The 24,902-nt window shown below is 34.3% G+C and overlaps 2 protein-coding genes across 8 annotated transcripts in view; both read left to right on the forward strand.

The window, feature by feature from the left end:
- Positions 1 to 411, forward strand: part of LOC110101409 (dual specificity tyrosine-phosphorylation-regulated kinase 4) — a 33,040-nt gene extending 32,629 nt beyond the window's left edge. For 5 of the 6 annotated variants that reach the window (XM_020829293.2, XM_028700524.1, XM_028700525.1 and 2 more), the window contains one exon: positions 40 to 411. In XM_020829293.2, the coding sequence (XP_020684952.1) occupies positions 40 to 216 (177 nt within the window). In that variant the 3' untranslated portion in view covers positions 217 to 411. The remainder of the gene's footprint in view (positions 1 to 39) is intronic. The other variant, XR_003702942.1, reaches the window with a different exon arrangement.
- A 4,126-nt stretch (positions 412 to 4,537) lies between these two features.
- Positions 4,538 to 24,720, forward strand: LOC110101418 (carboxy-terminal domain RNA polymerase II polypeptide A small phosphatase 1). Of its 2 annotated transcripts, XM_028700535.1 has the most exons (7): positions 4,538 to 4,999; positions 21,624 to 21,752; positions 21,857 to 21,977; positions 22,068 to 22,149; positions 23,241 to 23,394; positions 24,286 to 24,440; positions 24,534 to 24,720. In XM_028700535.1, the coding sequence occupies exons 1-6, from the start codon at positions 4,685 to 4,687 to the stop codon at positions 24,418 to 24,420; spliced, it is 936 nt and encodes a 311-aa protein (XP_028556368.1). In that variant the 5' UTR covers positions 4,538 to 4,684; the 3' UTR covers positions 24,421 to 24,440; positions 24,534 to 24,720. The 2 variants fall into 2 exon arrangements, with proteins under 2 accessions (XP_028556368.1, XP_020684972.1); XM_020829313.2 differs by having other exon boundaries at positions 4,539 to 4,999; positions 24,286 to 24,720.
- Positions 24,721 to 24,902: the final 182 nt, after the last annotated feature.

Genomic DNA, 24,902 nt, shown 5'->3' on the forward strand with positions numbered 1-24,902 from the left:
TTTTTCATGAAATTAATTTATTTTGTTTTCTTCACCCAGGAAACAGATAAAATAGAGTATCTCATACCAGAGAAATCCTCACTGGCCTACCAGCTGCAAGTAAACGATGCAGCCTTTCTTGATTTCCTTGGTCATCTTCTCCAACTAAACCCTAAGCGTAGATTAACTGCAAGCCAAGCCCTGAAACACCGATGGCTCTCTATCTCCTACGACTGAAGACTTCTCACAATACTTGTTCAAAATTCTTCCTCTTCTTCCTTCCGGAAATGGTGAATATTCTGACCACATGAGTGTCTTATTGTTTGTTGTCACATGAATTTTTGTTTGTTTTTTCCTCGATGAGAATGATTGTGTAAATAATTTCTGATGACAAGTGGAAAATATATAGTGATTTCCTTCTTTTGTTTTTAAGAAATATTCATAGATTTTTTTTTAATAAAATTTTGGAAATCTGATGTGTGAAATCAACAAATGTCTTACATTTTATCCTCTAGCCACGCTTTGTTTGGGACAATTTTTAATTGTTTTTAAAATATATTTTTATTGCAAAATTTTTAATTCAAAAAAATTTTATATTAGAAAAATTGTTTTAGAAAGCAGCAAAAAATTAAGCCTAAAATTAGATTTGACAGAAGTTTAAATTCTAGCAATTTTGTTACTTTTAAACAAAAATAATATTTTAATTAATCATCTATTGATTTAGTTCTTAATTAATACAAATAAAAAACTAATTAAGAAATATTCATAAAAAGCAATGTATGCTTGGGTGGAGCACTAAAATGTGGCTTTCTAGTTCTTAAGACTGATTTTTCTTGTTAGCTGAGTTTTAAAAATAAGAGTCCAATTTTTATATAAATTTAATAAAAAAGAAATTGTTTTTAGCAGTTTCTAATCAAAATTGTTTAGGGCTGTTTTTAAATTTTTTTAATATAGGTCAGATTTAGTACATCTCTTTTAATTGAGTTGTCTTAAGATCAATATTTAATGTAATTAAGGCTTCGTTTGGAACGGTTTATTTAATTTTTTTTAAAGTGATTTTTTTAATAAAAAAATTTATTTTTATATTAAACAGTTATTTTAAGAAGTAATAAAAAAGTCGTTTCAAATGAATCCTGAATCATCTAAAATGACTCTTTTTAATCTTATTTATTATTAAAGTTAAATCAAATAACCAAACATCATAATTTTATCTAATGATGCCTAAAAAAGGAAATGGGGAAATTACACAAATTTGCTTTGAATTTTCAAAAAAACCATTTTCTTAAACAAATAAAATCATAAATGACAATCTTGCCATTATTTAGATCAAGCCGATATTGGCCAATTTATAATAAAGAAAAAGAAAATTCAAACTTATTTTGTTCAACCCTCAGCAGCGAAATGATACTTCAGTATAATGTTATTTATATATATTTTTGTCAATTGTGTCAAATAAAAAAATAAAAAAATTAGGGCCGCACAAATTGAGAAATTGTTTGGTGATGAGATTGAGGCATATTACAAATGACGTGCTATAATGACTAGGGGTGCAACCGAGTCAAGTCGGCTCGGGCTCGACTCGGTAACAGGCTCATCGAGCTGAGTTAATCGAGCTCGCGAGTCAAGCTTGAACACAATTTCAAGCTCAAAGGCTTACTGAGCTCGAACAGGCATCGTACTCGACTCGTTGGATCGACTAGCAGCTCGACTGGGCGGGATTCACGGGAACGAGCTCGGGACGACGACGGCGGATTGGATCTCGATGGAGGAACTCGTAACGGACACGACGACGATGGCGAAGCTCGGAATGGATGCGACGACGACGGCGAAGCTCGGGATTTAGCTCGACCATAACTGACATCGGGATTGAGCTTGACCATGACAAGGATGACAGACTAAGCTCAGAACATATGCGAAGACGACGGTGGAGCTCGGGATTGAGCTCGACGATGACGAGGATGACAGACTGAGCACGAAACGGATGATGACGATGACGTTGGAGCTCGGGATTGAGCTCGACCACGAAGGACCTCGAGATTGAGCTCGACGATGACGAGGATGATGGAATGAGCTTGAAACGGACGATGACGACGAACTGAGCTCGACAACGATGACGGACTGATCTCGAGGCGACGACAACATTTTGTGCTTGGATTGAGCTTGACGAGCCGCTCGACATGAGACAAGTCGAGCTCGAGCTCATATTTTGAGCTCGACTCGAGTTTGAGCTCAAGCTCAGTATCTGATAGTCGAGCTCGACTCGAACAACCCCTGGTTCAAGCTCGACTCGACTCGATTGCACCCCTAATAATGACCGATACATTTGTCCAAAAAATCCGCCGAATTTATAAAATTACATTATTACCGTACCACGAACTTTTGTTGCTTTTGACCAACGAATGGGTGAGGGGCAAATTATTAGGTGCGGACACCGGACATCGTCTAGAGACTAATAAAAATGTGTCACATCACCTCAAAAGTGTACAACACTCGGTACCGAGCACGATACCAAGCGGTACCGAGCGTCGATACTGCTCGGTACCAAGTGGTACCGGACGGTTTTCCCATCCGGTGTTCGCACAGAATAATCTCTCATGTCGAGAGAGGGGGAGGGGGGGGAACCGGAAAATTAATAGTTTTATTAATTTTGATTTAAAATGACCATATTCTTAGTGCTTTTAATAATAAATATAATTAAAAAAATTATGTGCTTGATTGGGAAATAATCGATCAGAGTATATTTATATATATGATAATTTAAATTCTATATTTGTTTTATAACTGATATATCATTAAAAAATTATCTTGATCAAGCACGAATCTTGAAGCAAAATTGAGTTGTAAGCTTATGAAATTAAATCTGGGATCATCCGAACTCCGATTAGTCGATTATAGTAAACTTATAGTTTAACTGAACGTCTCAGAAAGACAAACCCATCGACAACAAATTCAGCTAGATCCAAGCACAAATGAGTCCAAATCAAGGGTCCAAAGTATATTTGAACTGTTCAAAGCTCAATTTGAAATACCAAATGAACTCTAAAGATTACATACTTATAATCAAATTGAGCAGCTCGACGAGACAAATTGAACGAGCCCAAGATCACTGAATTTTGATATCATTAAGGCTTCTAAATGACCAGTAAATGGCCCATGATCAAGGGGATCAATATCGACCGTCCATTCAAACCACTCCCATTTTAATCTTGACCCTCCACATATTTACAAGTCATCCCACCATAAAAAAATTATAAATAACTCACATTCTTTTCATAAGAGAGGGGGAAGAAGGAGAGAAGTGAGGAGTTTTGGAGCTCTCTTGCCACTGACCACCGCCGGAGTTTTTATCGATCAATGCCGGAGTTCTGTCCAATCGTCGTTGGAGTTTTCTTCCCATTCTTCGTCAAAGTTCTTCCCAACCGTTGGAGTTCTTCTCAACCGTCGCTAGAGCTTTCTTCTCGACCGTCGTCGGAGTTTTCTTCCTGACCATCGTCGGAGTTTCTTCCAGACCATCGCCGAAGTTTATTCCTGACCGTCACTGAAGTTTTTCTTAACCACTGCTTTACTTTCGCCCATTCATTAATCATCACCAGATTTCTGTCTGATTATTCAATATGTTGTAACTCCATCATCTCCAAGTAAAGGGGAGAATCAAACTTTGTAATACATCCAAATTTACTGGAATTTTCTCATATGGGCCATGCCTTGTGGTTTTTTCCTTTTTTGAGTTTTCAACGCAAAAATGTTTATGGTGTTTTTCTCTCTTTCAACTATATATTGGTGTGTCGGATATACAAACATTACTAAGGCACTATATTTTTTACTCTACTGCTGCGTATATTCTTGTTCGCAATAGTTTAGTGCCGTATATGAGAAGCTTCTATTCCCAATACTTCTTATTCAATTGCTGATCGAAGTAATACCGACCCTCTAACACTCATCGTACTATACTCCCATATGACAATTATGGACATCGTAATTATTCAAGGGAAGGGTCTTATTCCTTAGAACCTCAAATTCGTAGGATGAAAGAGCAACATGCACAAACCTTAGAAATATTGGAGGAGGCAAGCCAACAAATGATGCTATCTTAAAATGATAAACTCCTCTCCCACATCCTTAGCAAATAATATGGGCGAGCAATTCGAAAATGCTCATCGTCAAGCTAATGCTCCTCAAATCACTTTTGGTGGTGATAGGTTTGCCTCACTGAGATATTCATATTGATTCATGCCCAATCAAATTTATTAAATTTGAAGTTTGTATAATCTCATATTTAATTTTGAAAGTTTTAGATTCAAATATTCATTAAAATTCACACACAATTAAGACAATTTTTAATAATGTATCTAGTTTAATTATAACTATCTCATAGTTTGATTATATTAAAAGTAATCTATAAAGTATAAAACTTTATAACGTGTAAAATATTTCTTGCTGATATAATATATCATAATATCCATATATAATAAATATTTTTTTTTTTTTAAAAGCCTCATTGCAAAATAAGGTTTTCTTATCTAATTATTTAAACGCAACGAGGACTACTTCGCAATAATTCACGATCGCTACAGAGTCTATAATTCTGCCCTTCCTCGCTAACGATCCATTCCATTTGGTCATCCCCGATATCTAAATCCTCCCTCGCCGCTGGCGAAGGGACGGCCATTCTCTTGGAAATAATCTGCTATCTACTTCTCTTCCAATGGCGGAGCTTGCAGACGCGGAGGCATTATCGGCGGTGGCGGAAGATAGTCGGTCGGCGGCTCAGGCGTGGCGTGCGGTGATCGGGTGGGTGAGTATCGTCCTTCAAGTTGTAATTCAGTTCCTACGGTTCAGCCCCTCTTCGTGGGCGCAACTTCTCTCCTTCGTCGGCCTCCGCGACCACCCGCACTCTCTTCTCTCATCCTCCGCTCCTTTCAAGCCCCTTCCCTCGGACATCCCGGTCGAAATCTCCATGGAAGCTCCGATTTCAGCTCCTTCTTCAGTCACTTCCGCCGAAGCATTGGAGAAGCTCACGGTATGTCATTTCCCAGATCCCTCACTTGTTTTGTAAGGGAGTCGGCCTTTTTTTGGGTGCATTATAGCTTGTTCGTTTTGGAGGCGTATATTTTGTATTGAAGTATGCCTGTTGGATGGTTTGATGGAGTTGATATTAGATCGTGATGATGAGTTCGCCGAGTATTTTTGCGTAGAATTCTGCGAGGAAAAGCTTTACCCATTTTTGGCTCTCATAACTTTCTAAGATAAATTCGGTTCGCACTTTTTGAAATTGAGTGAGGAATCCCATTATCTCTTGATGAGTTCAGGGAAGTGTTTGGAAATGAACTAATGGGGTTCAAAATAGGCCTAATACACTACCTTCCAAACTCATTTCAACTGGGAACTTAAGTCAATGGAAGAGAGCAAACTACTAAGTATTTCCACGCCAATATATTTTTCATGTAAATATTATGTAACTAAACCCAATACTCTGATGTGTCTTAAGCCAATTAGAAGGGACTATAACTTCATTCATGGGTTTGAGATTGATGCATGGCATCAATGTCGAGGGATTTAGTGATTATTGTGATGAAAAATGATAGATTAATGTGAAAAGAATATAAATGGGAAGATAACTAAATAATAAGGGAAAAAGAAAAATAGAAAAGGTTGAATTCAAATAAAGGGCAAAAAGGAAAGAATGAGGTGCAATTCTTGTATCTCTTCTTTGTGTTTCAAACCTAAAATTTATGGACTTGACATTCCTCTTAGGACATTTTTTCTTTTTATCTATCAATGAATCGATGATAACTTAAAGGAACTCTGTTTATAGAGTATGATCTTTAATAACAAGAGAACTTACGAAAAAAATGACTAAAAAAGCCCTAGCTATAATAAAGCTTCCATAAAATCCCTATGAAAAAATAAGTCATGATGGAAAAAAATCATCTATAGTCCTGATAAAATAAATATAAGGGTATCAATGAACAAAAGGTTAACCTCTTTGTTGTGACAATACCCTCAATCTCGAAGTAATTTACTTTAGAGAGTGAGTGTAGTAATGCATTTGACTGAGTGTTGTAGTAAACAAAACAATACGGAGAAGGGGAAATGCCCATTAAAATATAGGAAGCATGAAAAAATAGAAGAGAATAAAGTGGGAAAGAGGCACGAGGTAGTTGTACTAATTAGGAGTAGGAGCATTCATCACCAATCAAAGGATGACAAGGAGCTATCGAGAGCAACCAATAGAGGGGTGTAGGCTCATATTTTAAAATATATATGAACTTCAAATAAGTTTGTGCAAAAATTGATTTATTAAAACTTTATGAGATACGAGTAATAAAAATATATATAGAATTCTTGTTGGTATGATACCATTGGATCATATTTTATGAAATTGACTGAGTGTGGACTACAATGTCTCTTGATAGGTTAAGTAAAAGGCTTAGAGATTGATCTTTGAGGCTCATTGTGATGCAAGGCTTCAATATGGAAGGCTTCATTGATCCTTTTGATCTAAATTATAGATCTATATGAAAATGATATAAATTAGAAACTAATTAAATAATAAGGGAGAAAGAAAATAGATGGGAAGGTATAATCCAAATAAAGTTAAAAATAGCAATTCTACTATTGAAAAGCTTCAATTAATGAGTCATAGTTAATATTGGAGAGAGCCATGGTTCGGTTCAATGACCTAATCCATAGTTCTGAGAAAGGGTTCATGTCAATGCCCTTAGGAGCGATTAGAGATTGAAGGGACACCATCTATATTGGAGCTCTCCTTTGGCAATCAAGTCATAATGGGTTAAAATCCACATGCAGAAAAAGAGAGGCGATAGAATTTATCAAAGAGCATGGATTTACACGCAATAAAAATAAATAAATGTTATGTGATAAATGTTTGGATTTATACATAAATATGCTTATAAATTTAGAAATATTTCTTTTTTATTTATTTACAAACATAAATGCATTTATAATATTAATAATATATATTTATTAAATCTTAACAAATATACATATAAAATAATAATAATAAAAATCTTACTCCACTCCCTCTCTTTGTTTTTTTTTTCCTTCTTTTTTTCCATAACTTCAATGGCACTTCTACTTCCTCCTTCCACCCTTCTACTTTTCTTCTCCTACATCATCCTCTTCTCCTTCTTTGTCCACTTATTCCTCTATTTTATTCTCCTCCCTCACTCTTTCTTGAGCAAGACTTTCTGGATCATTTGCTTCTTTATTCCTCTCAAAGGTCATGCATGACACTAAGGTATAATGAAGTATGATCTCACCTCTGCTTTAGCTCTTCTCTCCATCCTTTGCACTTCATGTTAAATCATGCATTCGGGCGACCATTCACACATGAGCTAGTGCATGCAAATGCAAACTAATGCACACAAATTCAACTTATTGCACATGCATGAGTGTGAACACATGTTTAGTAGCAATCATGCATGCATATGACCACGATTGCATGTACATGTGAGCAACTGTGCATACATGATCACAAATGCTTATTTCACTAACATTGCACACACATAGGAAACCTCATTATCAGGTCTTCTGAGGTTTAATGGGAGTTTACTATTCTTGTGTTTTCTATTTTGCTAACTTAAAAGTGCAATGTCAAAGAGCTCTTACACTTTTCGAGGTTTGGTGGGAAGCCCTTCCCTCCTCCTTAGGTTTGATATAGGGAAATACCACCGAATTTTATTTAATATTGTTATAAACTACCCTAATCCTTGTATGTACATCCAAAACCTCATGTAGTCTTTAAATTTTGCCTCAATGTTGTGCATCAATTGTGCATGCTTTTGTAGTCATGGCATGATCGACGACAAAAATTGTGTCCACACCTCTACAGTGCCTTGTGCACCACATTCATGCATTTCATTAAAGGTTTGATGGGGATGATTTGTTAGTTCTTTTTTAAGTCCCTAGTGGGGTTGGCATGATAGCTTCACCAAAATTAATAATAAAAACTTCTTATATTGAGCTCCTAATGAGTAAAATATTCAAACTCATTCAAAAAAATATGAACCTTAACACATGAATATACTTAAGAAATTAATGGATATGATACACATTGGTATAAAATAAAAATAGAGGATGTTTACGAGACAATGTATGATTGAAAACATTTAAAAAGTCACCTATTTGCACTTGAGCAAGCTCCTAATCATGAACATGAAGCAAGAATTGAACCTCAAGGCAAGGTACAAGCAAGGTTGAATGTAGCTGCCTTGCCTCCTCTTAAAGTAAAATACAAACAATACAAATATATGATATTCTACAATCATGTTACCATAGTTACTTCAACCTTTAAATAATCATAAAATATTTTGTAAAGTATCCAAAGTTATGGAAGCTGAACCAGACCCTCCATATGGAGTTAAAACCAATCGATTGCCCTGGCCTAATGTTCAATTGCATATAACCAACTTGGCCTGGTTGGGTACCTGACAAATCAAAAAGTCCTTGCCTTAAGGACATCTAATCACAATCCTTATAGATGTTGTTGAAGGTCTTAATGGCCTTATGTGGTGCAATGATGTCGATGATGTTTCCTAGGACCGCTAATTTAATTGCGGGCTTTGCTATGATATTTGATTATATATTTGCATAAGGTCCTCAAGGCCTTTCAATGCAAAGATTCATCCAGCTAACATGTCTTTGGGTTGCTTTGCCTTTAGTCCAAGGTCAAAAGTCCCACCTATGGGCGTCTCTATTAGTTGTGCTAAAAGTCCCATTCCTAGGCTCACTTAGGGTTTCAAGTCCCGTCCTTCTCGATTTTTTATCATTAGAGATGTAAAGCCCTAACTCTCAAATGAATTTATGTTATACATTTGTAGTAGGAAACTTAAAATCAAATGGTATGTTTGTATACATACGACTTCATTTGATCCTATGCAAGTGGCATAGTCAACACAACCTATAAATAGACAACCATCATATGCAAATGAAAATAAAATATTCTTGTCCCTAGTCGAGTTGATCTATCTCGCCAACTATTTAGACTATCATCTCAATTACATAGTTGATCACACAATGAAAATAAAGTTCTCGGATCTGCTCCGATAGTAAGATGGATAATAGAGGTCACCTATATTAGAAAAGAAAACTTATAAGTAAAATATAAAATATAAAGAAGATTCATGGCAACCAGTGCATGATTTTATCATCTCGCTTTTGTATTCTTACACGTGAAAATAATTCTCTAATCCCCTATATTAGGTATGATTATTATAAAATCATAATAGAAGAGTTTCCTGATATTGTTTGCGAAACCAATCTTTCCATTAAAAAATCAAGCAAGATACACAAGGCACCACATACCTTGATGATGGATTTGATTATTGTAAATCATTCTTAAAGGGATTTTAGTCACATATCACATCCCTGATTATAATGAAAATTTAATCCGAAGACTCCAATCCATAATGACAAATGAGGTTATCATAAGATCATACTCTTACGGATAATCATCCAAATGAATTTGAGATAATCAAAATTCAAAGCCCTTAATGGTCAATCTTTTCAACCAATCAACTTGATTCTGTAGCAAGACAAAACTCAAATGCTCTTAAAGCCTTACAAAAAGAGCTAAAAAAGTAAAAGAATAGTCAGTTTGCTAACTTAGGATTTAGTTTGATAAAGATGATCGACATTTTGAGTTGCTAACTATCTTAGTCACCAACAAGCTAAAAGAAGGCCATGTGGGATAGTCCCCAACCTAACATGTTGACAATCGAGCCAGTGTTTTGTAACTTCTCTAGTTTGAAAAACGCTACAACAATGTGGACTAAAGATAATGTTCCAATAGTTTTAGAATTTTGTGATTGTAATGAAGATATCAAATAATTGGATCTCATCTCTAATTTTGAATTTGTTTTCTCTGATGATGTGTATGATCATAGCAAATTATCATTGAAATAGTCTATATATGTGTTGAAATGCCCCTAAATCAATTACCAAGTAGTTGAAGATCACTAATGTAATCATTATTGACTGGTGCCTCTATCTCAAAAAATGTATGATAGGAGATAACATTCTAATACAAAACTCCTATCAAACAATGAATATACTCATGCCTCCTGTTTATTAAATCCTATTACTTAAGATAGGGTCACTGGCAAAATGCCCCATTAATTAAAGACAAACACTCAAAACAATGTTTACCTTGATGATGGATTCATTTGTTAGAATATTATAATTAAAGGGGTTATTGATATCATTAAAGCTCTTAACCACAAAGAGACATACTTTGAGCCTTATCCCTAATGATGCGTTTGATTTTTAGAGAAATATAATTGAAGAGGATCATCATTATAAAAAGGCTCCCTTAAAATCTACATTAAATTCTCTTCGAGCTTTCTTGCCAATGATGGTTATTGTCACATATCATCTCGATTGGGGGAATTTTATCTAAAACCATGCCTTCACATCCAAATTAAACCCTCTAAAAAATTAATAAAAACTCAAAAAGTCTAAGAAATAATTGACATCTTCACAGTTAAAGCTACCCAACCTCCGCACTATTTTCCTAAGGGTGACAAATTCAAGTCTACCTAAAGCTAATAAACATCAAAAGCTATGTCTTGTTTGTCCGTATGATCACACTCAAAAATCTCATACCATTAAAAACATGTCAAAATCCTTTTGTGTTGAGTATTTTTGCTTAAAATGTGCTCCTGAACCACATCAATTATATGAAGAGTTAAACCTGAATGTTCCACATTGGTCGTGTCTATGAATTTTGAGCCATAAGATGCAATTTATAAGTTATGAAGACCTATATTAGTCAATATTAGTCTTGAAATTGAACATCAATAAGTGTTTCCATTTTTATAATATAACTTATGGCTATTGGTAAGGATATGATCGGAAACACTTGAGAACCGGAAACACTTGTAGTTCTCAAGTATTTCCTATTAATCTTCGAAAAACAGCAAGAACTCTCCACAAAAATCCACACAAAAACAGGAAAATAGTAGATAATTTGTATTATTTGATGAAATAGAAACGTAAAATAGCAAGATACAGTTGATCCTCAATTAGAAAAGAGGATCGATCTCTCCCAAATTCTCTAGACGCCGCTAGAGCCCAAAGGAAACCTAAACCTAAGATATCTCAAATTTCAACCAAATTTAGGATGCCCTAACATTAGGAAAACAAACTATTTAATGCATACAATTCAAAAGGAAATCTCTAAACAGTCCCTAAATTCAAATTTCACTCCCAAATCCCTCAAAAAACTTTCCTAAATCTCTCCGTCTGGGTGTTCGAATTGCCTGATCTTCGTAAGAGGCGAAGATCCCACCTCTATTTCGCAAGCCGGTCCCGTATGGACTAGCTGTACCTGTCTAGTTGGACCGGTCTAACAATACTCCTCTTCTAAAGATCCACCTTGTCCAAAAGGTGGAAAGACAACACCTTTCTCCATTCCCTCATCATCATAAATGATAAGAACTTGAAGAGTTCAGTCCTTACACCTTTGCCTCGGAATATACTTCTCGTCGCATTTTAAACAGAGCCCCGTCGCCCTCTTCTCCTGTAATTCTGTTTCCATGAGCTTCTTGATGTTGTCCTCAGATCTTCCTCCTGTAGTCTTTTCCTTTGAAGTTCCCCAAAGAGTATCCAGTGTTGGCTCCTTGGATGTTATTGGCTCCTTGGATGCCAATAAGGTGGTGGTCATCCTGTACGAGCCTACTGAGCTAGTGCCTCCAGTTTCTCTCTCCAGGTGCCTCTGATTCTCCACCAACTGAGGTAGTTCCATAACCTCTCCCAAGTAACGACGTCTCATTACTTTAACTGCTACTCGGATCTCTGGTGTCAGTCTCTTCGTGAAATTTTCCTCTAGCGTTGTCTTAGGAAGGCGGTCCAATCGGTTAGCAAGGTACTCGAATCTCTCCCCATACTCCGTCACTGAACCCTCCCGTGTCAAGGCGAAGAATTGCTCGTAGAAGTCTCCTCTCATGCCAATTCAGAAATGTTATACCAAACAATCCTTTAACTCTAAACTCCGTATGGGTCGTCGCATGTCCCTCCACTGATACCAAGACAGTCTCTCTTCCTCTGTCAATCCATTGTCGATAAAATATCTTTCTATCTATTAGATCCACACGTGCACATCCTCCCCCTTAAAGATTGGCATGTTCAGTTTCCTTACCCTCGGGTCACACCCGTTTCACCTAAATCCTCAACCTCCCATTCCTCAAAAAAGAGGTGCTCCCCAATTGTCACGATCTTCCCTTCGACGATAATACCCAAACCCTTCATCAAAATCCACACTTCTTTTAAAATCAGCACCCCCGGTGATCAAAATCATCATCTCTCCTTTCAAATTCAACACCACTTCTTGCATAGCCAATGCTCATCTTGATGTGAATCCAGGAATCGAATCTTATGAAATTAATAGAAGTTCTATAAAGTAAAGATCATACATCCTTTAGCTTTGCTAAATTGACGATTCAAAGGAAATCTTAGAAGTTAACCACGCTTAGGCAAGAAAATTCAGCAAAGTTTACAAGTTCAATAAAATAACGACTTCAATAAAGTAATGCAAATGAATAAATCAACTAGAATCCCAGGGTTAACAAAGTGATTGTCTCACCTTGAGGCCGCTCTCATTTACCTACTCCTAAGCTTGTTGGGAGAAGAAGATCCACACGATTGATGAGATCACCCCTAGGGCGATGGTGCCGTAGATCCGTAGGGAGGAAGAGGTCGGCGCGGGTCGTGGAGGTGTTGCAATGCGACGTCCTTCAACGATCCAAGTGTAAACTGAAAAATGATCGTCGACGGTCTCTATTAGAGTGGGTACGATCCGGGCCAAATACTCCTCGACGGTGTCGTCGAAGTCGAATCCGACGTCAAAGAAAGGAGATCGGAGGATGTCCACTCGCCCGCGGTGATCGTATTCAAACCCGAAGTTCCACTCGGGAACCTCCATGCATCCTTGAAACGGAGAAGGGTGGTTGCCGCAAATGAATCTCCAAGGAGGAGAGATGGGGGTGGCGGGTGCAGATGTGAAGATGGCCGGCAGGAAAAAGTAGTCGGCTAGGTTGGAAAGGCTATGCAAATAATCTTCAGCAACCTGAAACTATTTTGGGTTGTAACACAAGGGGGAATAATTTGAGATTTTCAAATTGATTCCAAAAGGAGAGGGAGCTGTAACGGAAATTGTCTTGGGCTGAATTGTGGAGTTTGCGGCTTAATTGGGGGAGAAAAGAGCGTGGGAGGTGGCCGGCCCCATGGCATGAAGAGGGCAATCCAAACCGTGAGGTGGCTTCTCTGGGAAAGTTCCAAAATTAACAAATCTGAGAATTGATTCTCAGGTTTGCGTTTAGAAACATTTCCTGATTTACTTTGACACCTAGCCGTTGGCAGTATCACATTAAATGAGGGAAATAAATCAGGTTTAATTCCTTGATATTAAAAGCTGTAAAATAGGAAAGCAATTACACCATAGCTGGGATTTCAAAATTTGAAAACAATTTGGAGGTTGGCTGAACGGGAGGCTGTGGGTGTGGGAAGGATGGACGGCCGGCTGCTGGGGTGCAGGGAAGCCCGCCGGTGGCTGAGCCGGCCAAGGGAGGCTGGGGGGGGGGGGGGTTTGGGGGGGGGGGGGGGGGGGATTTTGGACGGGGGTGGGAAAAAAAAAAAAAAAAAAACGAGAAAGAGGTGTCGGCCAGGGGGGGAAAGAGAGGTATGGAGGGAAAAGAAGAAAAACAAAGAATTAAAATAGATAACCTTGATCACCACTCCACCGGTAGAACTCACAAAGAGATCTCCGGCGATCTCCTCTTCAAGAACTCACAAAGAGATCTTTAGAGGCTTTATGAACTCACAAAGAGAATCATCAAAATAAAATTTTCATTTCATCAATAATAATCCAAAATACAAAATCTAGCCTTTATATAGGCTCCACAACATACGGAAAATAAAAAGACTACAATGCCCTTGGGCAAAAACAAACACTACTTCCCTCATAGGGGTACAAACGGAAAAGACAAAATATAAATGACATGAATACTATAAGACATCAAAAATAAAGACTCTGAATCAAGGCCGTCGATCGACGTCTCCGGCGATGGTACACATGTCGGAATCTGATGCCCTCATCACATCTCCTCCCTAGAAAATGGTTCTAGATGAGGCATTCCATCTTCTCCCTCCAGGATCTCCACTTCTGGATTTTTTCTTCCCCTAAACGTGTTAGGGTTACCATCTTTTTAATGGCCGCCGGTAGTTTCCTTTGCTTCCGATGTCACCGGTTTGGTTTTGCTTCAAGAAATTTCTTCAACATTTCTTCGACTATGACAAACGTTTCCTCCATTCTTTCTTTGACGGATGCAATCTGATTTTGAAAATCAGCAATCTTCTCCTCAAAATCTTCTTTGAGTTGCCCAAGTTCTCCCTTTAAAACTTCTACTTTCCTTCCGGTCATTGGTTCCCCTTCGATCGACGTGCTTTGATACAAATTTGTTAGAAAACACTTGTAGATCTCAAGTATATTTCCTATCAATCTTCGGAAAACAACGATAATTCTCCACAAAAATCCACACAAAAATAGAAAAATAGTAGATAATTTATATTGTTTTATGAATTGGAAAAGGAAAATAGCAAGATATAGTTGATCCTCAAATCAAGAGGATTGATCTCTCCCAAAATCTGTAGACGCCGCTAGAGAATTTCAACCAAATTCAAGATGCCCTAACCCTAAGAAAACAAACTATTTAATGCATACAATTCAAAAGGAAATCTCTAAATAGTCCCTACATTCAAATTTCCCTCCCAAATCCCTAAAAAAACTTTCCTAAGTCTCTCCGTCTGGGTGTTCGAATCGTCCGATCTCCGTAGGAGGTGGAGATCCAGCCTCATTTTCGCAAACCGGTCCTGTATGGACTAGTGGACCAGTCTAATAGGATCCTTTTATTAAGTTTGGTCAACTATCTATTCTAACTAAGTTGGCCATAATCCATAATAATTTGGATCCATAATTCTATGATATTTATAAAGTTTGTAGTCATTCTTTGATCGTTTGCATTGAGCTAGTAATGATGCATCTTTCTCTCCTTAATCCAAAATTTTGATATCCAAGGAAAGCATCATAAAGCCTATAAACTAGCTTTAATACAAAGTTATTTAATGATCAAGATGGGCAATTAACTGTAGGAGCCATACTCTATAATGCACCGATAATTTTTTACAAAGAAGTATGCAATATCCGACATGTATCGTACACGATACTCGTTTAACACGTGTTAAAGACGTTGAAGATGTGCTCGATTAAAAATATTAAAAATAAACTGGTCATGCATGTCTTAAATATTTTATGATTTTTTAAAAATAAATTTTTTGTAATTTAAAATTTTATTTATTAAAAAAACTAAATTTTTTATTTCCCCTACACAAACCCAAATTAATCACCCATCCATAACAATGTCTGTTGCATCATAACATTGACCTCCAACGCCGTCACAATATCAATGTTTCAAAACCTTCTCAACATCGAAGTCTGATCTGTCTTTACACTAACGCTTGATCATTTTCATATATATATATATATATATAATCTCTCATAACGAACTAATTTTTCCATACTTGGTATCAATGACTTGTAATTTTTTAGTCCCTAAATTTAATTCATAATATTAGATTGTTAATTATTAAAAATTATATGCATACAATAACTTTGCTCTCTTTATCTCTCTCCCTCCACTTTATATATATATATATAGCGCTAGTAATTTTAAATTTAAAAAAATTGGATCAAAATCTAATTGTTATTATTTTCTAAAATAAAATTTCTTTATTATTGTATTTAAATTTACTAGTTAGAAATAATTTTTTATCATTTAACATATATATATATATATATTATAAATATCTCATAATTAATTAATTCTATTTTAAAATATATAAATTTGCTATATTTCATGAATTCACACTCTTAATTTTGAATTATAATAAAGTCTCATAAAATAATCAATTTATTTTATATTCTTCTCCTTCCCACTTAAAAAACCAATTAAAAATACAAAAAATTAAAATTTTCTAAAAGAAATGATAATTAACTTTATTATGAAACCTAATCTTTTCCCAAACGAACCATCGAGCCCTAGCCCTTGCCCGTGCTCCTTGCATGTGCTAGTCGATTTTTAAATCCTCTAAAATTTTTTATCTCACATTGAGACCGACATTGGCAATTTTAAAAACTTTTATTTAAAAAATAAACAACTAAATATAACATGAAGTATGATTACAATTTATATCTTTGTTCTTCATATTTAAAAAAAAAATTGAATAATAATATCATTATCAATACAATCTAAAATTTCTTTTTCAATATAAACGATTAAAGTGTCGTTCTTCCACTTATCTCCAATTCGATTGCATAGTCATTTTTTTATGATAGCCATTGCAGAAAATGCTTTTTTAACTCATGTTGTTGCAACAGGTAGTAATAATATCAAATTCAATAGTCTAAAAATAAGGTGATATAATATTTCCTTCTTACATTGAACCATTTTTCCAGCAAGATTTTCTATATCTTTTAACAATGAGAATTGAACATCAAACTGCATATTCAGAATATAAGTTTCCAGCTGATTATTTAGAATCATTAAATCAATAGGGGAATCGCTTGGATATAAGTTTATTATTTTAATGAACTTCTCTTTATTGAATGCATAGAACAAATTTGATGGTCAAACAAGCTATACACAAAAGTAATTTAGTATTAACCTCTGTGAAACTATTATTCAACTCTTGAAGCTGAGTACTATGTAGAATATATTAACTCATTTATTATTTAGATTCAGAGTGATAATTTGTATTCAACATAAAATGAAGTCACTTTTTTAATGAAGTCATCTCACTTTTGATCTCTTATATCTTGTAATTTAATTTTTGATATTTGAACTAAGAACGTGGCATTCATGATGTCCTGATCTTTTCTTTGCAAAGCATCTGATAGTTCAACAGTGATTCCAAGTATATCATTCATTAAGTGCAAACAAAAAAAGAAGTCAAAAGATTGCATTGAATCTAATAATGCAAATGCTTCTCCTCTCTACTCAAAACTTATGTCATCCTCTAAAACTATTTCAAGCACATTAATAACTGAGAAGAACATTGTAATTAATCTAATCAGTGACTCATAATAAGAACCCCATTTTGTTTCACCGGTACTTTATAAAGATATTCTTAATTTAATCTTCGTCCAATAAACACCTCACCATTTTGTAATGCACTTAATGCTATATTGTGTTGTTTATCTCTTAGTTGATCACGACGTTTGCTTGAAACATCAACAATATTCATCACGTTTGAAATTATAATAAACAATAGTGCAATCTGAATATGATCATTCACAAATGCAACTAATACTTACTGAAGCTGGTGTGAGAAGCATTTAATATAATATGCAGATTTATTTTCATTTAGAAAAAGTGCTTTTAGGCCATTAAATTCTCCACTCATATTGCTTGCGCCATCATAACCTTGATCACGAATTTTAGAGTGAGACAAATAGTAATTTGAGAGGACTTGTTCAACTCTTTTTTTGAGACATCGAGCTAAAGTTTCAGGAGCATGAAAAATACCCAAAACACGTTCAATAATTTGGCCTTTCTCAGTCACATATCGTATAACGACAGCTATTTGTTCTTTCCCTGATACATCACGAGCTTCATCAACGAGAATAGAGAAGAAACTGTCACCAACTTCTTCTTTTATTTAGTCTATAATAGCAATGGAAATGGCTCTACAAATATCTTTTTGAATATAATGAGCAGTCAATTTCAAATTCTCAGGAGCATTCTTTCGTACAACATTACTTTATATCTTCATTATTCTTTATTAAAAATTGCAATAACTCAACAAAATTTCTTTGATTTTTGAAGTTAAAAGTCTCATTATGCCCTCTAAAAGCTAATCCTTGAGTTAGAAGGAATTTTACACAACCAACAGAAGAATTCAAGGGGACACGATATGCATTTGTATCTCGATCAAACTGCACCTTGAAGGAAAATTAAATATGTTGATCTTGTTTCATTAAATTATCGCAATTTCATTTTGTATTATTATGAGTTTATGACCACTATTATGTTCTCCTATATTAAGGTCAAACCTATCTGATTTTTTCTAATTCGAGAATTCATTTTTTCGAAATGCCTCGTAACCTTGTTTTCTTCTTCCTTCTATTCCAAAAAGATAGGGGTGTCAATTTTTGACACGACACGAAACACGACCCGAACCCGACCCGGAAAAATCCGGGTTCGGGTCAACCCAAACCCGAAACGGGTCGGGTTCGGGTTCATGAAATCAACCCGTTTTAAAAATCGGGTCGTGTTCGGGTTTACCCGCCAACCGAAATTGACCCGAAAGTGACACGAAAAATCATTTTTGACCCGAAAACCCGGGATTGACCCGATTTTTGACCCGAAAACCCGAGATTGACCCGATTTTTGACCCGAAAATTAGCAATTTTGGGTCAATCCCGGGTCATTCGTGTCGGGTCGGGTTGACCCGGACCCGAATCGGGTCGGGTTCGGGTCCAGAAACCTGACCCGTTTTTAAAAACGGGTCGGGTTCGGGTTTACCCGAACAGTACCGGGTCAGTTCCGGGTTCGACCCGAACCCGACCCGTTGACCCGAATTGACACCCCTACAAAAAGATAACAATATAAACAGTATGTTTTATCCGTCTGAATACTATACTTTAATCAATTGGAGTATCTATCAAACCATGTTGGATTGAAACGTCTATCTTTCATCCCAAATTTACTTTTAAGGAAGATATGATTGTAAGGTTGACATAACCTTTTTTTGTAATTATGATTTTCAAAATTGAAGATTCTCTTGATTTTTTACCGTACTTTTTGATGATTCACCATATGTTTGAATTCTTTTTTGTTTTGTTCATCATCTTTATCTTTTGAATCCTCTATTGATGTTGATACACAAGATTGTGAGGACTTCTTAAAATATTTTTTCATAATCTTTGTGCAAATTCAAACTAGTAAACTACACAAAACATAAAAACAATAAACTAAATATTAAGAAGAAAAAAAGAGTTTAAAGTACTTGCCTTTAAAATAAACCAAGATATGGAGAGTTATCTCTTTGTTTATTCGGTTTAGTTGGAAATGAATATTTTCTATGACCATTTGAGTTTCCTCTTGATATGAGTGGATTAGAAAAATGATCTCATTTTTTTCTACACATAGAATGATTGAAATTATATTAAATTAAAATTAATAATAAATGTAAAAATTAAAATTACTAATTACTAATTAATTTAAAGTGGAAAATAATTAAATTAAAGTATTATCATTAAAATTTAATTAAAACAAATTAATAACTTAATAATTTATTAAAATTACTAATCAATGAAAAGAAAATTTTAAAATAAATTAAAATTTAAATAATAATTTTAAATTTAAATCATTAATTAAGGAAAAAAGTTAACTTAAATTAGTTAATATAATTTTTAATCTTTTTTTGTTAAATAATTTGAATAGTTAAATTTTTAATCATTTTATTTAAATTATTTAAAAGCCTTCGGAAAATTCCGTCGGTAATGGATGATTTTCTTGTAGTGGCTTTTTAATATTCATCCTTAATACACTTCACTTGAACTAAATCCTTTCTACTCCTATCTATTTGTTTGGCTAACTTATACATATACTTTTCTCCCTCATTCGTATCTAATATATTATATAAGATTATAAATCATTAAAAACTAAGATCTTTGCATCGCATGTTGCTTTTTTAGATTTCCTACGTGCCTCTTTATATCTTTCTCAATTATCAAAATGTTTACATTTAATCCAATTTTTATAACAAATCTTCTTATTTTTTTTCTTTTTTTGCACATTTGGATTTCACCACCGACTATTTTTATTATTAGGAGATTTTCCCTTTTATACTCCAATCATATCTTTTGCTATATTCTTAATATCACTAATCACTTTTTTCCACAACATTTTCATCCTAATGCATAGACAAAGTCTTAAGATATAAAATCTTATTCTTAAAAATATTTTTGTTAATATTCTATAAATGCCCCAATCAAAAATATTTTAATGATGGTGATTTTTTTGGAACTTAAAAAAACAATAATATTAATAATAATAATCAGGACGATTGTTAACCTATGCATATTATGCTTTTTAGCTGCATCGTTGTGGCTTCTTAGTTACACATCATTGAAAGAATCTCACAAACTGTTTTGGACTGGTTGAGTGAATTGTCATATCATATCGGATTGAGAAATATGGTCTATGAACGCAGGGAAAAGTAAATGAGAAACAAGTACAAGAAAACAGAACCTTATTGTGCTGCAGGTTACTTGCACTATCAACTTGAACTTAGTGAAATGTTCATTGAAATTATATGCTGTAATGTTTTTGATGATCTTTTCACTAGATAGGATGTCATTAAGATTTATGAGAAAATTAGCAAGGTTCAGCGATTGGGATACAAAATCATAAGGAGCATGTGAATTTTATAATGCAGTTCGTAATTAGCTTCAAACTAAGAAATTGAATGTAATATATAAGCATCTTGCAAGTTGAACAGAAAATGTGTTCATTAGGTCACCTTGTATGCCACCTAGTAAAAGGGTATTCCGTGAGTGCTTAAAATGCACATGCTATTAATATAAGCACTGATTGTATGGGCTTGACTGCAAAATGCCTAATAATGATTTTAGTCCCGGTTCCTCTGTAGTTATACTCAGCCAACATAGGATCCAAAGGATGTTCTTAGGTACTTATTGTTTATACTTCTTAAAAGTTTTAATGGCATTCTTGTGACTTGGCATAGCCAACTTTTCATAAATAGATGTCAGCTTGTCTAGAGCCAATTCTCTTCCCCTCACCCTCTCCAAAATCATAATTGAGCGCACATCCCTTTTCTCTGCCGAATAGATCTAAGAGATTTGTCACATATAAGAATTCAACTTAAGCTTAATTTGGGATGACTTTTTTACTGCTTCTTGAAGGAGTTTTTTAGTTAAAAATTTAAATTTTTTGTACTAAAAAGTTGCTTCAAAAAGCAGTAAAAAAGCCGTCCCAAACGAAACCTTAGAATATCCTGAATCATTTCCAAACAAACACTGGAAACTAACCTAAACGAGATTGTGAGCTAAAGCTAGAAGGTGAGAGCTTGTTCAGTCAGGAGCTTGGGAGAAGGTTAACTGTTCTAGAGCTGGTTAATGTTATCAGGGAAGAGGCTGCTAGCATTGGTTGCTGCTGAAAGATTTAATATCCAAATTTTTTATAAAGAAGTGACATGAAACTTCAGTTTATTGATGAGTTGAAGCATTTAATCTTAGATAGTGTATGAACATTTGAGCTTTATTTGAAATAAACACTATGTTTGAAAGAAGCTTTCAACTTTGAAAAAAGGCCATTATTGTTGAATTTCCTTCTTCCAATCAAATGATCTATCTGTACATGCTTGGTATCGAGTTTTATTGTTGCTTTGTTTCTTGTCTTGATGAAGATGACTAATTATTTTACTGCTGTTATCATTTTTTATATAAAGTTGGTTTTTGACTCATCATTTTACCAAAAGCATCTAGCTTTATGAGAATCATGTTTATCTCTTAAAAATCTTACAAGATTGTTGAAACTACGCAGATAGTGCTGGACTTGGATGAGACTCTAGTATGTGCATATGAGGCATCCAGCTTACCTGATATAGTTCGGATTCAGGCCATAGATGCTGGTCTTAAGTGTTTTGAGCTAGAGTGCAAAACTGTGGACAAGGTTCTGCCTAGAAATTTTCAGCTTCAATCATTTACTATCTAATAGATTTCGTAAAAATGACACTTGTTTGAAATTAAAAAAAAATAAAAAATCTTCTTGTGAAGGATGCTGAAGGGAGAGAAAAAATCAATCATGTAATTGTGTTTGAGCGTCCCGGGTTGGAGGACTTCTTAGAACAGACTAGCAAATTTGCGGATCTTGTTCTTTTCACTGCTGGGCTTGAAGGTCTTATATTTTTCCGCTCCAGTTTTTTCCATAAACTTCTGTATTTAATTTCTATCACATCATGCTTCCTAAATTTGATGGTGGTTTTAGGTTATGCCAGACCACTTGTTGATGTTATAGATGTCAACAACAGGTTCAGTCTCCGTCTTTACCGCCCTTCGACCGTTACTACGTATGTAATCTTTCCCTACTATTTCTACAAGAAATTGGTTCTAACAGAGCATCATATCGAAATATATGATCTACATAACTTTCTTTTTCCTTTTATATTTTGTTGAGTTTATAGCTATCTACAAAGAATGAAATGCATATTCTAATTTTATATGTCAATATACAAAAAAATAATCAGTCTTGGGATTGCATGATATTCTCACTGAAATTCTTTTTGTATGTTTTCTTAGTTTTCCTAATTCCCATTTCTGTGTGCTGTTTCTCATATTCACGAGTATTAACAATTACAATATTCATTCTCATTGCATAAAAGGTTTGTTCTCATGGAGGTAACTCTTGAATTCCATTGGAAAAATTGTCTAGTCTTATATTTTCCAGATAATTACGTGGACTACTTTCAAATTGAAGTATTGTACTTTGTAATGTAGACTTGGTAGATAAATCGTAAGTAATACATATTTGGCATGACTAAAACTTGTCATAAACTTCGTGAAGGAATATAAATACTCTTGTTCATTTTCCTGTTGAAATTTTAGGGATTTACATAGATACATGTAGTTCTTATCTAATATATTCTTAACATCTAAAATTTTATATTTACATGTATAACACTCTATTAGCTAAATCACATCAAAATATATACATGAAACTATGTATTTCACTTAATATAAGCTAATATTAGTGATATTTTTGGTGTTATTTGAGTAAATAAAAAATATTTCTATATAAAAATACATATAAGAATTATGTGGTTTGTATGCAAATTTCCCGTAATTTTTTGCAGGGCTAATTATTCTACTTAGGCTTCGTTTGGGACGGCTTTCTTATTGCTTCTTAAAACAACTTTTTAGTATAAATTTTTTATTTTTTTACTAAAAAACTGCTTTAAGAAGCCGTAACAAAGCCGTCCCAAACCAAGCCTTAATTTCCTTTTGATCCTACAATGTTTTTCCAATGTTTGTGTTGCTTTAAGTTCATTGAACAAAATATTACAAAGTACCTGCCTTTATCTTCAGCGTTATCCTTGCCTTAAACCTAAACTACTACATATTACCAGATCTCTGATATTAATCTTGGCTATTTATGAATCAGGGAATATAGACACCACGTGAAGGATCTCTCCTGCCTATCAAAAGATTTATGCCGAATCGTAATTGTGGATAACAATCCCTTCAGTTTCTTGCTGCAGCCATTGAATGGAATACCCTGCGTTGCATTTTCTGCAGCCCAGCCCTTCGATGAGCAGGTGATCATAACAAATCTACACAATTTCATCTGCATTGAGAATATACAAATAATGAAATAAACTAGTGAATGATCTAAATGGTCCTTAGAATTTTATGTGTGTTCATTTTAGTCCCTCAATTGATTAAATTTAAACCTATTTATCATATCATCAATTTTTGTAATTATTTTGGAAGAAGATTGGCGGAGAAAAGCTTTTCTTGAGGACTTTTCAGACTTTTTGAAGTCAATTCTATTAATTTGAGCTAGTATTAAGTAGTGGGATCAACTCTAAAACCAATTTCTATAAAAAAAAAGGATAAAGTTGGGGTGGGACCAAATTGTTTTAAATTTAAAAGAGATTAAGGTTTTATTTGGGACATTTTTTACAGCTATTTTTTTGCGGCTTTCAAAAAATTAGTAAGAAAATTGTCTTAAACAAAGCCTAAGATTTCGTTTGGGACGGCTTTCTTACTACTTCTTAAAGCAGCTTTCTAGTTTAAAAATTATTATTTTTATATTAAAAAGCTACTTTATGAAGCAGAAACAAAGCCATCCCAAATGAAGATTAACTTAAACATCTAAAATAATTAAGGGACAAAACTAATCCACCTTAAAAGGTTAGAAACTAGTTTGATTATTAACTCATAAATAAAATCATTTTTTTGTTTATTCATTGGCAAAAATTATTAAAAAATTAATATTATCTTGATACAAATTGTATTAGGATAAACTTCAAAATTATTAAATTTGCAATACCAACTCTGTATATACAATTCTAATCTCAAGATAAATTCAATAATGTTTAACCCCATCTTAATATAATTTGTATTGTGATATCTTGAATTTTTTTTTTTTGTTTATTAATCTGAATCTGATCCTTTACTCTTTTTTTTGGTCTTTCATCTTTCAGCTCTTGAAGGTTGTTCTTCCACTTCTGAAGCAGCTCTCTCTTGAGAAGGATGTGAGGCCTGTTCTGTACAAACAGTTCTACATGCCTGAGTGGTTTGAAAAGCATGGAATCCCATCTGATAGTCAGAGTCCATGATACTAATGAGTTCTCCCAAAGTACCTTTTTTGTACATTATTACTATATTTTTTTAGGATTTCTTCAAGGAAAAAAGATAGTCGCATGGTGTGATTGAACTCTCTATTCTGCAGTGAACTGGTTGGCGTTGGATGGAAATTTTTTGTAGAATTGTAAGCATTCAAGCATGTGAAAAGCAGGTGTGGGTGATTTTCTTCTCATTTGTGAGATTTTCTTAATGGTTTCAGAAGTCTTTTTGTTGCTTGTAAATAGAAAACTTGTTTTAGACATTAATGTTTTGGTTTTTTGTTTTTTATTTCATTTGGTTTTTTGTAAGGAAACAATTATATTTGGGTTTTAAAAGTATTTATGAAGCAATGCATCATATGAAATAATATTAAAATTTTTCTGGGATCGAGTAAATGGTTCAAGGAAGTTTATTCCTTCCTCTCACCCATGCTCGGTGCATTAACAAACAAATTTGATTTTATATGCCTCATTAT

Source organism: Dendrobium catenatum, unplaced genomic scaffold, assembly GCF_001605985.2.
Source record: "Dendrobium catenatum unplaced genomic scaffold, ASM160598v2 fragScaff_scaffold_1553, whole genome shotgun sequence".
Lineage (NCBI taxonomy): Eukaryota > Viridiplantae > Streptophyta > Magnoliopsida > Asparagales > Orchidaceae > Dendrobium > Dendrobium catenatum.